General features: G+C 36.1%; 1 protein-coding gene across 1 annotated transcript; it reads right to left on the bottom strand.

The window, feature by feature from the left end:
- Positions 1-3,465: 3,465 nt before the first annotated feature.
- On the bottom strand, positions 3,466-13,967 carry RELL1 (RELT-like 1). Its single transcript, XM_009873351.1, has 6 exons — positions 13,745-13,967; positions 11,860-11,931; positions 10,500-10,557; positions 7,886-8,125; positions 7,049-7,236; positions 3,466-3,594 (listed from the first exon to the last, which is right to left on the bottom strand). The coding sequence occupies exons 1-5, from the start codon at positions 13,848-13,850 to the stop codon at positions 7,056-7,058; spliced, it is 657 nt and encodes a 218-aa protein (XP_009871653.1). The 5' UTR covers positions 13,851-13,967; the 3' UTR covers positions 3,466-3,594; positions 7,049-7,055.
- Between the last annotated feature and the right edge of the window lie 2,838 nt (positions 13,968-16,805).

Below are 16,805 nucleotides of genomic sequence, written 5' to 3'. Positions count from 1 at the left end.
TATTTCAATATATTCCAGTATTATAAAATAAAAACTGTTTTACACAAAATTATCATCTTCTATCTTTATATTTGCTGGCATCAAAGTTTGTTCATACATTCATATTTGCATTCAGTTCAATACAACCTGAAATTGTTACTCAAAGCATTAGAAAGTAAAGGAGAAGGAGACAAGAAGAAAATATGCTAAGGGCCTAAGTACCGTGCTACATGATTATTCTCAGGTTATTTTACACAGAAGTAAAAAAGGAACAAAACAAAACAAAAGATCCCTGAAAATGAGAAAGTCTGTTCAGTTTTCAGCATATTACTATGAGCAGCATCTCAATTCTCTTTGAAAATTAAGGCCAGAGATATTTTTTTCTGAATGTAAATTACAGCCATATATAAACCTCTCACATTCACACACAGACTTCAAAAGAGACCTTGTGTGACGCAGCTAGGAACACTGAAATAATAATTGAAAGAAGAATGCAAACAAGATCATAAACTGATAATTAAATCTCAGCTAGCCACCACAACTTGCTTTAAGCTCCCTCCACATTATTCACAGAGAAAAACTCATTTTTAGTGCTATTTACAGATTGCAGTCACCTGTAAGAACATAACGTAACAAATTAAGGATTGTGGTATCACAGAGGGATACAGGCTGAGAGGAAACAAATGCAAAGAGCCTTCCAGTCATTTGTGAATTTTTCTTTCATACCTTATGAAAACAATTAAGAACAAAGATGATGATATATGCTTTTTAAAAGCTCAGTGTCAAATATAATAAGAAGTTAAAAGTCTTGATACTTTAAAGATAAAATGTATTTAAATCAGATGTCAGCTTGGTTCAAAGCTTCTGCCCCATATAACTGAATATTTGCAATGGTCCCTTTCAAGAAAATAAAACTGCTCTGAAGTACATCACATAACAACCTTCTATCTCCATAAACAAAAATTTAACTTGCTAAGAGATTGCATCATATATTAAGAATGTACAAAGGTTATATTTCACGCAATGGAGGCAGGCATAAGAAAGTCACAAGCAAGCTTAAGAATTGATATTTTTTATTTACTGCTTGGTAGTACAAAAGTTGTATATAAACTATTCTGTTAAAAATAGATCTGATACGCAAATTTAAGAAAGGGTGATTAACATGGCAATATCCATACTCCTACAAAATGGTGGAGTGTAGTGTTAAATGCAATGAAACAGGTGAAGTTTCTAAATCCTCTTACTGAAGTAGCAATGCAGAAAGTAAATTCTTGTACGTATGTCTTATAATACCTTACGTAAGTATTTTATAGAGGTAAACAATGTTTTACATATCTAACACAATTTCATTTTTTATTCTACATATGTCCAATGGAATAAAAATAGTAACTATATTTAAATTAAGTAAAAAAATACACATTTCTGTTTAAACTTTATTCCATCTTTTTTGGCAAATTTACTTGCAGTACTAACCCATCATTTATCAAAATACAGTATTATCAAAATACCCACCCCCTTTTTTTTTTTTTTTTTTTTAAAGCTTTTGGGACAGTCTATAACTGTGTGTCTTCTTTCTGAAAATTATTTGAAACATCTTGGTTTTGCTTAATACTCCCTTTTCCAAGTCACATTTTATACTCATAGCTCACTGTCTCAGAAACTGAAAGCTAATTACTATAACCAATGCTAATTAAATTCTTCTAGAAACCCTAGCTCTTCATACGAATAATCAAGTAAAGCTTGAAGAAGAAAAAAATATTCAGTATTAAATGTATGCCTGTAAGGTGAGCTTGGTGTTTATGTTACACTTAAATATTGAAAAGATTTCATAAAACAAGTTTAAACTCTTTTATGGAATGGAACAAGTTCCAGTCTTGGCCAAACAGTTATTTTGGGTTCTCTGAAGGCTCTGGGGAGGCCTAATAGTGCTCTTGCAGTACTTAAAGGGGGCCTACAGGAAAGATCCAGAGGGATTTTTTTGTCAGGGAGTGTAGTGAAAGGACAAGGAGTAATGGTTTTAAACTAAAAGAGCGTAGATGCAGATTTGGTATTAGGAAAAAATTCTTCTTCATTTAGGAGGAAATCTGAGACACTGGAACAGGCTGCCCAGAGTAGTGGACATCCCCTCCCTGGAAGTGTTCCAGGCCAGGCTGGATGGGGCTTTGAGCAACCTGGTCTAGCAGAAGGTGTCCCTGCCCATAGCAGGGAGGTTGGAATCAGATGATCTTGAAGGTTCCTTCCAACTCAAACCATTCTATGACTCCGTGAAAATTCTCAGATCTGAAGGAGAAAGACAGTTCAGAGCACTTGGACTAAAAGGATTGAAAGGATTAACTGATTTTCATTCAGTTCATAAAACTCATGAAAGTAACTTTATAGTTCTCAGTATATAGTGCGATCTCCACTAGATAGGATACACTGCATTAGAGCTTATATTCTTAGGCACTCAGAGCAAATGTTATTTTTCAGTTTCTATTAGACAGCAAAGTTTGCTGAAGTATTGCAAAGATTCCCCTCCCAACAACAAGTAACAGGACAAAGCAGAGATCATGACAAGTAGACAAAAAGAATTAACATCACGAAACCATCGCTGGTATTTTTAGCAGAAAGTCACACTTAAAATATGAAGGGAGGGACACTGGCTTAAGATTTTGGTGCCAATGAAAACAGCTACCCTCAGTCCAATAAAGCCACTCTGAAGTACTTTAGTATATACTCCATAAATTTTTAGTGCCAAATATCCTTATCTAACAGTTGAAATATGCTGCCTGAGCTTAATAAGGAACCTGTGGGTAAAAACAAAAACCCACAAAACTATTAGGTATTCTTCAAATACAAATGAGAAGTTACAAGAAAACAGGAGAAGAAGTGGCCCTGAGGAAAGTAATGTTCCAAGAGCTCACCCACCAGCACAGAAAAAGATGCTCTTCAGCCCATGTTAAGTAGAAAGGGGGAGGTAAAGGTGGAAAGACAACAATTTAATTTAATATCTGCATATAGCTGAACAACTCCGTAGTGTGAAGTACCCTTCACGGAGTCCACGGGCTTATGTATTAAAGGCACATATGCAGATTTTGGCTAACAATTATTTCTTTCTATGTTTTGCTTGGTTACAAGCAGTTAGACTAGAAGATTTTCATCTTCCAAAGGCTGTTTTTTATCTTTAGGAAACACTTGGCAACTCTGGAGGGAAAGAACAGAGGAGAAAAGTCCAGATGGACACAGGGGCATACACAGTTTATCCACAGGGTAATCACATTGCTCATAATATTGAGCTTATTCAAAATGTTTAAGTACAAAAACAAACAAAAAAAAAGAGATTATTTGATAAGGCTTTTACTTTTCCTGTTCAAAAACTTTTATATATTTTTTCTTTCCAAGATGAAGCCCAACATTTGGTATGAGGTCCACACAGCTCAACAGTATTTAAGTGTCTAAAGCTTACTGATTTTACTGGTGGAAAACCATTAAGTGTTTAGCCTTGCATGGATGCCACCACAGAACTTCTAAAATGCTACAGCGTCATAAATACATTTCTTTAAATAGTATGCATCTCTTGGGAGTTATCCATTTTCTCCAAGGTGCTAGCAGAGAAGCTTCTTTGAAAAGTTCCACCTGCAAGAGAAGAAAACAATTTAAAAGTAAGCCTCAATAGCAAAATTAGTTCTAGGATTAACACATCAATTAAAAAGACAGCAGATGCTCTGAGGGGGAAAAAAAAATGCCACAACCGCATGAAGTAGTTGCAATGCATTGCAAGTTTAGCATGTGAAATCCTGAAGTCGAGGAGCTAAAAATTCAGCTGGTACTCATGAAAATGATGGACAAACTGACAAATCACATCACAGTGCAAACACGTACAACTTTGAAAAAGATACCAGGAACGGAAAATGCTGTGTAGCTTCCAGTGCATCAGTACCTTAATTTTTTGTTTAGCCAGTAGCTTACACTGGATCTGCAAGAACTCAACTCAAAATTCTGCCTTCAACTACCAGCTGTGTATCTACTACTTTTTTATATGCCACTAAGCATATTTTAAATAAACTTAAAGGATGCAATGGAGTCTGCTGAGAAAACAGATCTTGGAAGCATGGACAAAACATGCTACAGCTTCAAATGATGCAGCCAGCAAGACACAAGCATAAGCTGAAACACTGTAGAGGTCACAGATTCAAGAAAATACTCTAAGAGCACATCAGTTTAAGGGGGAAAAAAAAACAACCTGAAGACAAGGAATAGTGAACGCAAGCAACCAGCAATATTGTGTCATTCAGGTACTGCCCAACTCAGGAATTCTCAGTAACAGCAGTAACAGTTCAGGCTGCAAAGCACAACTCTACTGCCTCCAAATGCCGGAACAAACCTTTTCTGACAGCTGTTAAGCACATTTCTCTCTGCCTTCCTCCTCTGCATCTGAAAATCTGAGCCAAATTCTCCAAAACTATGCTTTGTATCAAAAACGTATTGGCTGGAGACCAAGAAGTCTTAAATGTTGCTTATTTGCTCAGTTTCAGTAAATTAAGCTGTAATAATTTATCAGAAGTCTGAACTAAGTAAATGAAGTAAAGATTTAACTGCTGTCTGTCTATACGCGAACTGCTTTTCATGGCAGTGGACAAAATCCAATCTAGAACCATGCTAGGGAACAATATTATAGTCTTTCAAGCAAGGTCTGTTTATTTCTGTCAGAAAACATCAAACAGGCCTGGCTAGTTTCCCAGATGATCTACAAAATAGTTCTGCTGGACTGGAAGGACCTTTACAAGAGATTCCATGAAGCCATTTCTCTGCTATTAAAACATTTGCTTTCAGAAGGGGCAATATTTTAATCCTAAGGGAGACTGTACTGTAAAAAGCTGCCATAGATGGACATTTAAATTTTTTATAGTTATACTATCATATCTCTCTAGAGAACATCTTATTTTTAGATTAAAGTAGCAACAGTTTAAATTTAGAAAACAACTCTTAGGTAATTACAGTGAGTAGCTGTCTTATTTAGGAGTAGAAAGAACAAATTAGGAAAAGAATGAACTGCAAAACATTTTTAGATTGTAAATATTTTGAAACCAAAATGCACTGGAATTAACTTTATTTTCATATATGTCCTCTTCTTTCTATTTCTAATGTTTGAGGAAGAGAAAACTAGTCCGCCTTTAAACCAAAAATCCCATTACAAATAGTCCAATCGTGCTATCATTAGAGATACAGAAATGAAGAACAAGTCACGAGAGTAACAAAACAATTAGCTGGGCATGAAAGTGTCAATGTGGCCAGTGAAGGAAAAAGGTATCTCTTACTGCATTTAGGTAATATTTTCCTTTAAAGGGAAGAAAGGTAAAAGAAACCACAAAAAAACCCTCAACAAACCAAAAGGAAGAACCCACAACAGCCAACTCTGAGCAGAAGGACCCAATTCTAAAGGGGGAAAATAAGAGTAAAGTTAGTTGTCTTTCACTGACACCTGTAGATCTTTCACAGATAGAAGAGCAGCAATGAGACAGCTGCTACGAAGCTATGATTTGCCAAAATTTGTCACAGATCGAAAAAGCAAAACAAAACACCCAACCATCCTTACAGCCTATTGCCTACCTCCAAGTCAGGGCAAGCTGTATTTACACTGGCTTTGACAAGCATTTGTCAAGTCTGGTATTACAAATGTAGTGAACCCCACCTCTTTGCAAATTAGTCTACTATTTACCTTATTACCCGCTGAGCTAAGAGAACAATTTCCTTCATTACCCTCCAGAGCTTTTTAAACATTTGGAAGCATACCATCTCTCCAAGTCTTTCCTCCTCTATGGTAATGGTTCCCCAAAAAAACCCATATAATTTAATGATGAGGCACTAAGTTCTGCTTAGTTCAACAGTCATACCTGTGTTGCCAGTAAAGGTTGGGAGGAAATGTTCCATTGCATACTAGCTCTCTATTTTGTCTTCCTTTCCAAATTTATATAATTACAGAATGTTCTGCTTAATGAACAAACAATGGTTATAAAGCAAATGGTTATAAAGAAAAGGCCACATCTTCCACCTTTAGAATTTAACTTCAAGACACTCAAGGGCTTTTGGATCCTGTTACATTTTGAAATATATCCAATTTCCACTTGTGTATTTCCCTCTTTGAAATTACTAAGAGTTTGAAACTTGACTGAGCTGACACAACACAACTTTCAGAACACTGAATTTGGCACTGTGCACTTTGTTCACTTTTTTCAAATCCAGTGCCTTTATTATTTTGTCACCTCAGAACCCCTTTCCTTCCGAGGGGTCAAGCTCCGCTATTTTGGATCACATTTGTGTAAAATAACCCTTCCTCTTCAGATTATCAATATTGCTTAGAAGTAAGCAGTATTAACTTACAGGTTTTTTTTCCCCCCAACATTCTTAAGCATAAAAAAAAAAAGTCAGGGGTGCATTCCAAAACCATGCTGAACATGTTTTTGACATGCTTAATGGGGTACCTTAAGCAATTAACTGAAGTTTAACAACTCACAGACCAAAAAAAAAAAAAAAGCCAACCTCCTGGCTTCGTAACCTACCACAGATCCCTGCGATACGAGCATTTTTGTGTGCCTCCAATGTTATTAGCCAAAGCTCCACTGATCTATCAGAGAAGTATCTGGTAAGCAGTCATCTTATACAAGCACACAGCACAGGGTACCAAGCATAAGGAAGAAGCATTGTAGTTATTCCAGTGATGCAGCTGTCAGCAGCATTTATTTCTTTTGGGTAATAAGCATATTGCCACTAAATCTGAACAATCATTTATTGCCAAAATTTAGCATGCAGATGTTTTATTTCTTGGACCAGTGATGTCACCTCCACAAGGAAGTTTATTTCAACATCTACTCTAATTACAAAATCTAAATAAACAAGCAAGAATTTGGGAAACAATTCAGCCTTTACCAATTTATCATTGACCGAGTGATCAAATATAATTTTTGCAGAATTCTGTAGAAACTTTTGACATTGAAAGATGAGTTACATTTTCAGCTTAATTTCTCTTTATGGATTACCTTCATCATTTCACAACCTATCACTTTCAATATGAGTTCCCCATGTTTGATACCTGCAGTTTACTCTGAGCTTCTCCTCTCTCGCATCTCCTGTTTCGCAGGCGTGGCAGGTGCTTCACTCACATCCTGTTTCGCAGGCGTGGCAGGCATATCGCCATTGACACTCTCCACACCAGTAACAGACATCAAGCTTTTCCGTTCTTTGGAGTTTGATTTGTGCTCCACTTTTGTGACTCTGAATCTGAGACAAGAAAAAGAAAGATCCAGTTGTATTTCCCCAGACATTACACAGATCGTTCTCAGTACCCGCTATACAAACAGGAATATGTTTTCAGGTCCAGAGACCTTGACATCAGAGCACCCACATGGGCTCAGCATCATTTCAGACTCATCTTCCTTCCTATTATTATTCTTCTAATACTCAGTATCGCTGAATCACACTTTCTCAGGGAATTGTGTTTTAAAGCAGAACCCATAGATTGTATACTATTACTTGGAACAGCAGTTTTCTAAGATAAATACAACATAAGCTAGGAATTAAAAATAATTAAGCAGAATGAAGTGGTTTCTATAGCTCGCACTTACTTGAGAAACATCAAATTCTGAAACAGAGGAATTTATTAGTGTATAATCCTTGTTTCTTTTTAACCAGTATCAACAGAACAATAGCTATGAATTTACGCCCACAATAAACCTCTACCTATTTACATAATTCTTGAAAAAAACCCACACATTTCCTTCTCCCAGAAATAGCTTCAGTCTATTGGTAACAGAGTTTAAAAAGTCATCAGTGATTCTATAAACAGAGTAGAATCAATGGATATCTGATCTCACATCGGCCACTGTAGCAGCCGTATGAAAAGTACACTATGAAATACTCTAAGTCTTACCTTCCTACAGAAAGGACTGTAACTTCTCCAAGACGACTTCTTCTGTGCTCTTTGGATTTGTGAGCTGGCTTTATGAGATGCCACCGCTTGTGGCTACAACGAGTACAAACATCCTTTTCTACTACTCCTCCGACGGTGTGGAGGTGATGGCCTTTGCAGTTGTGTTTAAACGGAACAGCACCAGGTGACAACGGAGACCCTGGACTCATTGGACTCCCAGGAGAGGTAGGAGATAAAGGACTGTAGAAAAAGTACGGAGGAAATTTAATGTTTACTGTAACATCCTCTTTCTTAAAAAGGAAAAAAAAAGGATAAAATATAGCCTTCAGTTATGTGTAGTGAATAGCTAGGGGATTTTTTCCAGGGATCATTTATTTGTGGGGATGTCTGATTTGAGGTTCCCCCCAGTATCGTATTTCTGCAGTTAAAATCATTTCCATGTATTATCTCATCTGCAGTCATGCAGTTAAGGTAACTGACATAAAGAGTAAGGAAATGAAAAAAAAAAATTATCAGGCTAAACCAGAAGAGAACAAGTTACATGAACTTCTACTGATGAAGACATCAAATGAACTGATTAAATTCACACTTGGAGAACTACAGAAAGTATCTCTAACAACTCACAGAAGAGCATAGTCCCACAACATTGCAAAGAGGCTAAACTAAAACATCTACCATGACAATAAAAGCAATCAAAGATCACTCAGCTCAAACTTCAGGAAACATTTTTTTATGTACCTAGAAAGAAGAAGCAGTACAACCATCAAAAAGAGATCTAGTCAAATCAATCATCTAATTTTCTTCTAAAAAAGAAAAGCAGATAGCATAGATAGAAACCAGAAGATGTACTTTTTGGGACTTCAGCATCAATTCTGACACTGTCTTGCAGCACACACTCCTAAAGCAATCTAGAACTCAGTGCACTAAAGTCAAAATTACTGTAGCATAAGGTAGCACAACCTGTTCAGAAAAAAAGAAAAAAAAATACCAGAAAGTTATATATTAGTAGCTTACTATGAAACTGCAAAGACATACTAAATGTTTTTCTGGTCGTGAAGGTATTCAGTGTTTTAACTAGTTTCTTGGGTAATGGAATTGAAGTACTCATAAACTTTGGGTCACCCACAGTAATTGCAGAGGACAAGATGAGAAATGAGGATGATCAGAGAAGAGTACGTGTGTACGAAACATTTGCACATAAACCTTATTAAAAATACCATATGTACTGCAGTAAGAACACATTTCAGGACTTCAGGAGAGAAAAGCAACTTGTCAGATGATCATTCTTCAGAAAAAGGTGAAGATCACAAGCTGAGCGTGAATCATTATGATGTTGCTTAAAAAGGACAAATTTCATACTGGAAATAACAAGACTATAACCTGTGAACCCAAAATTACATTAGTCAGCATTAATCATGCCTCAGCTGATTGTTCCATCCAGTTTTAGAAATGTTATCCCAAGAAAAATACTAACAAACTGAAGAGACTCCAAAGGAGAACAGAAAGAACAAATGAAAGAAAATACGCTGTCAAAGACTGGAGTTACTTGGATGCTTATTGTCAAAACAAAAGTATCGACAGGAGACATTTTATGGCCTTCAAATAAATAAGGGAATGCAATTAAGGGAAATAAAATTTGTTCAACATCTGAGGCAACGAAGTGCGGATTTTACTTAGTCACTACTATTCCTATTGTTAAGAAGCATTTCATAGTGCATCAAACTTACAACGAAATACAGTGGATTTGCACTTGAGTTATGACAGTTTTAGGATTGTCTGTCAGAAATTAAATAAAAGCAATAATTTTCCCTTCCTCTAAGTTTTTGTATTTCAATTCACTACTAAAACAATAGCCTAAAACTCCTGAAATAATCACACATGCCTACACAAAAAGACTGACTTAAAATTCAAACAAATATTTCTGCTGCACCATAGAAGTTTAAAAATAATTCCTGTGAGAACTCCTTTCATAAGTTCAAGTTCTTTTTTCTTCAGTAATGAAGACTCTCACCATTGAAACAGGTAATAAACAGTTGCATCCTCAACTTTAGTTTTTCCTAAACTATACACTCCCACTTCTTTTAATAATGACACGGTACTACTTGAACCTTCATCTTCTCTGCCTTGAATATGAACACAGGGTTACATATGAACAGTGTTTAGAGTAGTACAGACATAGTAGGTCAGCCAATGTATATTACCACAATTATAAAGACAAAAGGAAACCCACAGGAGACATAGAAAGAGATTTTAAGTTAGCAGCCATACACATGAAATGAGTGCTGCTTCAGTTCAAATCAGAGTGGCTTTGGACTAAGCCAACTTGTAAGTAACTTCACCCTATAGCAAACAAGGTTTTGCAGCCTCTGAAAATCTTTAGCCCCAAAAGACAATAAACTGTATCACACACATAGAACACAGTTACTAACCCAGGACATACATTAAAATTTAGTGACTCATGGACACCACAAAGAAATCAAAGTATTATATTATTCTCTTAGCTGGTAACTCAAGGAAGTGAGGTAGGCTTAAAAGTGCTCAGGAAATAAAATCCTTTGAAAGGGTACATTTTCAGTTGCCTCAGGAAACATGCATTAAGAAGATGAGTAATTACCTTTCAGGTTCAAAGACACTGCTATCTGCTACCATGGCCTTTAACACATCAGCATTTGCTGCAATGAGAATAAATAGAACTCTTCAAAAGTGTTCGGCTCTAACTTTAGAAAAACAAATAGCAAAATTAAAGGTTCTCAAAGAAATTTCATCTAGAAGATAGATGATTGCATTATGCGTATCTCCAAAAAAGCAGGAGGGGAAATTATGCAAAAAAATCTTAATATAGTTCTACAAGATTTGGTGATTTTATTAACATGAGCTAAAATTACAGTTCATGCTGCACTCAAAGCTCTGCCCAATCCAATCCATGTAACAACCATCTGCACAACATTCCCAAACACTATCTCCGAAAATTTTAAAACCTCCATTTGACCACAGAGTATCATCACTTCACATGCATAAAGTAACTTCAGATTAAAAACAACAGTTTAAGTGAGGCCTACAAAATGCAAATTAATTAGCAGCCAAGGACTACCAATTGTTCATGTTCTGAAAAACACATGGGGTACCTAATCCCAACTTCAAGGAAAAAAACAGAAGCTCAAAGCCCTAACAGCTATTAAGGGGAGAAAAATCCCCCCCAACAATAACAACAAAAAAAACAACCCACACAGCAAACACCACAAACAAACATCAAAAATACACCTCTTCCAGAGCACCAGTCTTCATTCAGAAGTAACTCAAAGTCAGGTCAATGTTTAGGAGAACTGCAATTTATACAAATGTAAAATTAAAAAGCCAAAAGTTCTTGTACTATAAAAATATGCAGCCTCCTTCCACTGGGCAAATATATTTTGAACTAAACAAGCATTCCATCAGCTGCTTAACTGTGATTTTTATTTCGTCAGTCATATCTTCATTATCTTTTACTCTGCACACACAGCACATGAAGATACCGTGTCCGAAACTCAACATTAGTGCTACTCTATTGTATCAGGTACACACAAACCTTTCAGACAACAGCGGCGAGAACTGTTTTGAGACAAAAAGTTTAATCTGGTCAAAAATATAAAAATTTCACACACTTTAAACACTGCTGTTAAGAAAGTAACCTTAAGCATTTACTTTAAAAAATAAATCAAAAGGATAAACCAAAAAAATCAAACACTCAAGTAGTTAAAATATCAAGAAATGCATGAAGCAGACCTACCATACAAAATAAATTTCAGGTAAGTGAGAAACTTCCCTATTTTGCCTGGAGTTATTGTCTTCTGAAGGCAATCTCAGAGAGTTAAGCATGTACAAAATAGTTATTAAATGAAAATACATGAAGATACCATACTTCAGAATATCTGAAAAAGCATTTGTTATAGAACGCCATGACAAAGGCTTGTAGCTTCAATATCACAATACTATACCTTCATTTTTCATAATGTAGTTAACAATCTGTCCCACAGTGTCGCTGTTTTCATGTATCGTTTCATTCATTTCTGTGCAAGGAAATAAATATGTTGTCAATATCTTTGCTTTCTGAATCAAGAATTTAATTATTTTAAAATAACCGAGTAAAATCAAACAAACAAACACGCCAAAACAAAAACAAATACAAATCAGAAGAAGTTACATTCAAAAAGTCAAGACCTATTGTTACTTTCGAGGGAAAGCTTAGATAACAGTTGTTAGCTCTTACTCAGGAAAAATTACAAACACAATTTTATGGTATGTACGCGTTGAGTCTAACACATTAATCTATGACTTGAATAAACTCAGTAATTTCACAATCACATGACAAAATTCCTTCTCTACCTAGTAAGGAGGAGATAAACAAGAGAGCAGTATCTCTAATTCTAATATGGAGGGGGGAAAAAAAAAAAAAAAGGCAAAAACCCCCAACCATTAAACTATCTCAAGTCACTATTTTAAAATGGGTACCACTGGCTTCTAGGGTAAGAGAGTCAGTGTAAGCTTTTCACCACATCTACAAGGACATAACGTATGAATTTTTTTAATTAAAAAAAATCCCATATGACTACATGAGCAATACATTTAAGAAAGAAACGTCATGACTAAATACCTAATTTATCGATTGCACCCATTAACAATACTGAAAGCTTCCCCAGAGTAACTTCAGAAGGCAGAGAAAATTTGGAGAAAGAAACATAACAAGAGGCACAGCTCTGCCTTTTCCTAATTCTTAGGAATATATTTATTTTAAAAAAAAATTAAGAATAAAAATTAAAAAATCACAGGACTGAATGCATGTTTGATAGGTGAGATCTTAAATTTGTCTCCAAGTAGTAAATTAGGGGGTTCCCTATCTCTGCACCCATACTACACGTTCACCCTAATCCCTGCAAACTTTGCCTCACAGCTTCGACACAGCTACCTTCCCAAACTGTGACCCAGAAGTTATTCCCCTTCTCACTGGGGCTCCCCTTGCTGTCACCACTCAGGTGAACGAACAGACCAGGCAGTCCCACTCACTGCGTACCTGGCCCAGGCAGTAACTGCTGAAGAGCATCTGACACATCAGTACCGCGCCACACGGCTCTACCCTTACCACAGGGCCACAATTTGCACTTATTACAAACCTACTCACGAGTAATTAATTGGGAGAAAGGAAGAGGCCCCAAGTATTTGAGTGACTCGGCCTTTGTACTTCTTTAGCTAAAGGCTGTAGTTGGTTACTACAGCCCTTCCCAAGTGATAACACTCTCTTCTGGTTTGGTTTTGGTGGCACTTTTTTTTTTTTCAAGCAAGAATAGATGGGAATATCAAACCATTAAAAAAGAGCACAAATGTACCAAAAAACCACAAAAACAAAGGTACTTAAAAAATTGTAAGCAGCACACATTACATAACACAGAATATAGGCAGTCAGTCCAAAGGCTCAGTTTTATGAGAGCGAAGATGAGAATGACAGCACAACAGGAACAAATTAAAATTTTAGTTTTATGTTTAGCAGTCTTAGGCTTCGTGTAAAATAACACTCTGTTGTTAACAGCATGTGGAATGTAGAAAAGCAATCTGGTGACTCTGACTGCAGTGTACAGTTACAAACAAACACACTGGACACTTTGATCCCTCTGTAAGTCCCCTAACAACAGTTATGAGCTTGCATGAGAAATTGGAACACTCCTAGTTTTAACTGGCAAAGATCAAAACCCAACAGACATGTAATAGTAATGAAAATATTTTTCTTAGTATTCCTTTGATGTCAAATATAGACAGAAGTCTCACAATAAATTGTTCCATAGTAGCTGCAATACACAGAAATAGGAAATTATTTGACTTGTTGATTACCTATTTTTTCATCAAGTTTTTCTTCTTCTATTTGTTCAGCCTCTGTTGTACAACGATATCCTTTTTTCTTAAGGACATGACAAATGAGGATCCCCAAGAGACCCATGATGAAGAAAACAGGAACCAATGCAAAGGCAATATACTCCAGGTGTTCCGCCTTGCCATCGTTGCCATCAGGTTTAGTTGTCAAGGTCGTTGTCTGTAAGTTATAACTTGACAAAACCCGGAGAAACTCTTGATTATCTACAAAAATGAATAAACACAATTATTAATATACACTGTAAACAACTTCAAAGCATTTTGAAAACTACAAGCATGACTAAACCCCCCCAGTGTCAACATGGTGCCTGTTGAAGTCAGCACAGAACATACAACACATATCCTACTGGCTGAGAAATCCCAACCATAACAGTAAATATTCCCTCCTTCATAAAACAATCACAAACATCCAAAATCTAAACAACCTCACATATTTCTTCAATGTAACAGTGAAGAACAAACAATATTCTAGCCCAGTAGGCTTGTAACCTCAACAAGAGGGCTCGTGTTTCACAGAAGAATACCACCACCATTGCTCCTTGTCCCCATCAGTGAGGAAAACGCCATATCCATTACTCCAGTCCAAAGTTCATTTAAAAGAGTGTTTAAAAAAGTAGAATCTTCCCTAATAAGAGAGTAAGTACAGGATTTAGTACTAACACTTGTGAAGAAAAAGCATCAGGTGTGGGAGAACCAGCCTTGACTTTTTTTTTCTCAACACTGGGACTCGACAGCATGAAAGAACGAGCATTTACCCTCCACTCATCAGCATAAGCTGGGATCATTGTTCACACATTTAAGATATGAAAGTCATTTTATATTTAAACTCGAAACAGGATGGGAAAGAGGCTTTTCTTTTTGTTTGCAAAGATTTTAAGTCACAGCATAGGCACACACTAACTCTATACCCACAATCAAGCATTTTTCTTTTAACTAAGGTCTGAATTTATCAGATACATATTCCACATTATAGATCAGGCTTTTGAGCTACTCAAAGTATACAATATTTACATCAGAATGCACCTCTGAAGTTCATTAGTCCAAATGCTGGTAAAAGCAGCTCTGATTAGATCAGGTTGTTCAGGTAAGCTCCTTCCGAAGGATGCACATTCCACAACGTATCCGGGCAACCTGTTCAATATTTGCCCACTTTTATGGCCAATATATACAGATAAATTAAAATCTCAGTATCTTCTCACATATCAAAGCATACAAGTTCAAGTGTTTAGCTAAATCAAAAAAATGCACATTTGCATACTCAAAATGCCTTCTGAGCCTCTAGAGTTTATACACATTCCCCAACCTATATAATAAAGATATAAATATTACTCTTCCAACATGCAAGAATATTCCTGCATTTCTACCCTCTATTATTCTCCTCCACATTTTTTTTTACTAGAATGACAACAAAAAAGACCAATTAAAACAACCTAACACTGTTTCAAGGTTATCTTCCATCCACTTGTATTAAAATGGAAACAGCAATTCACAATCAAACTTGCTGAAGGACTTACCAGAAAACTATTTACATGACAGCGACATTTTCACAACAGAAAAGTCTAGAACAATCAAATCCCTCCCTTTAGCTTTTTAGAAAAACAACAGAAGCCTCCATAAAATTGGCAAAAGACTGTTATTCCACAAACATCTCTGATGCGCTGGCTTTATAACTAAGTTGCATTTCAAAAATACCAGTAAGGTGACAGGTAGATCAGGTTTTTTAAAACTGCAGTTTTAGGCATTTACCTTAGTTTTCTTTATATTAAAACACTAAACCTTTAATTGTTAAAGCATTTCTGAATTCTTCAAAACAGTCTTGAATTGTCAGTCAGTTCAGAGGCAAGTAACACACAAGTCTTGCTGGAAGTGAAAAAACTTCTTTAAAAAAACAGTTGATAAAACCCCAATTAGCGAAAAGAAAAAAGACGTTAGGCATTTTTCTAAACTAATTTTCTAGACAATAGTAGAGTTGCAGAAAAATGGAAAGAAATGTGAACAACCAAAGGTCTCAAAGTTAAGTGTTAAAAAAAAAAAATCTCGGGATGTTTTCTTAGGATAAAGCTGGATGGTCTAGCTTGTTGCCAAAAATCAAGAGAAAATTACTCACCTTTAAGAGAGGCCAGCAATCCTACAGATAATTGTACGCAGAAGTTACTAACTAAGTAACCTTTAGAAGCTTTAACTTATGCCGGAGTAGGACAACTGAACAATACATAAAATTTAACACTTTAAGGGTACAATTGTTTCACACTAGGAGGAAACAGAAGACAGGAAAGCATAACGGACACAAGCATATAACTGAGAAAGCCGACCTTCCATACAGCTTGTTTTATAAAAGTTTATAATTCATATTTTAATATATAAAAATAAAATAGTTTGGTTGTCGGATTTTTTTGTTTTGAGGGTGGTTTTTTTATATACATATTTTTGCTAATTCATCAGGTAGCAATGGCTACCCCTCTTAACCACACAGAGTAGCTTAATTTACTTCCCAGGCAGGTGAAAAGCCACCACACCAGAAAAACAGTATTATGACTAGAACGCCTCAGAATCTAAGAAAACCAACAGGATACGTCATAAGGTCAAAAAGGTGTTAATAAACCTTTCACATTCAAACATAAGACAAAACCAGGCAGATGCTTTGGATTTTGCCGCACATTATCCGTTTTAAGAATGAATCAGAATGACCTAATACACTATTTCTGAGACATCAACAGTCACTTACCAGTCCAGCTAATGGGTGGAAGGGAGGCATAATGAATTTGACTTGACTTTTTAGTTTTTAGACTACTTTACTCTACCTCTCTTTGTGGTAAGAGTGGCGTGCGCTGCCCAAACAAATACGATCTCTCAGTATTCTCTATAACCGTGGTAGGTAATAATTCTCATTTCAAATGTGGAGAGTGAGCGGGCCTTACTGCGTGGCGGAAGGCCCACGCTTCAGACTCGCCAAGTTGGGGTTCATTACAATTTCTCCAGAGGCAAAGGGGTTTTAAGGGGTCCCTTCCCCTTCTGCTACCCT

This window comes from Apaloderma vittatum, unplaced genomic scaffold (genome assembly GCF_000703405.1).
Source record: "Apaloderma vittatum isolate BGI_N311 unplaced genomic scaffold, ASM70340v1 scaffold5807, whole genome shotgun sequence".
Taxonomy (NCBI): domain Eukaryota; kingdom Metazoa; phylum Chordata; class Aves; order Trogoniformes; family Trogonidae; genus Apaloderma; species Apaloderma vittatum.
Note: the sequence above shows the minus strand (reverse complement) of the source record. Positions and strands in the feature narration are given on the sequence as shown.

Excerpts from the sequence above, each read along its gene's own strand:
- RELL1 (XM_009873351.1), bottom strand. The coding sequence starts at position 13,850 with ATGGGTCTCTTGGGGATCCTCATTTGTCATGTCCTTAAGAAAAAAGGA. Across the intron at positions 10,558-11,859 it reads CTACATTATGAAAAATGAAG|CAAATGCTGATGTGTTAAAG; the intron begins GTATAGTATTGT and ends TTCTCATTGCAG. Across the intron at positions 7,237-7,885 it reads ACAGTCCTTTCTGTAGGAAG|ATTCAGAGTCACAAAAGTGG; the intron begins GTAAGACTTAGA and ends TTCTTGTCTCAG.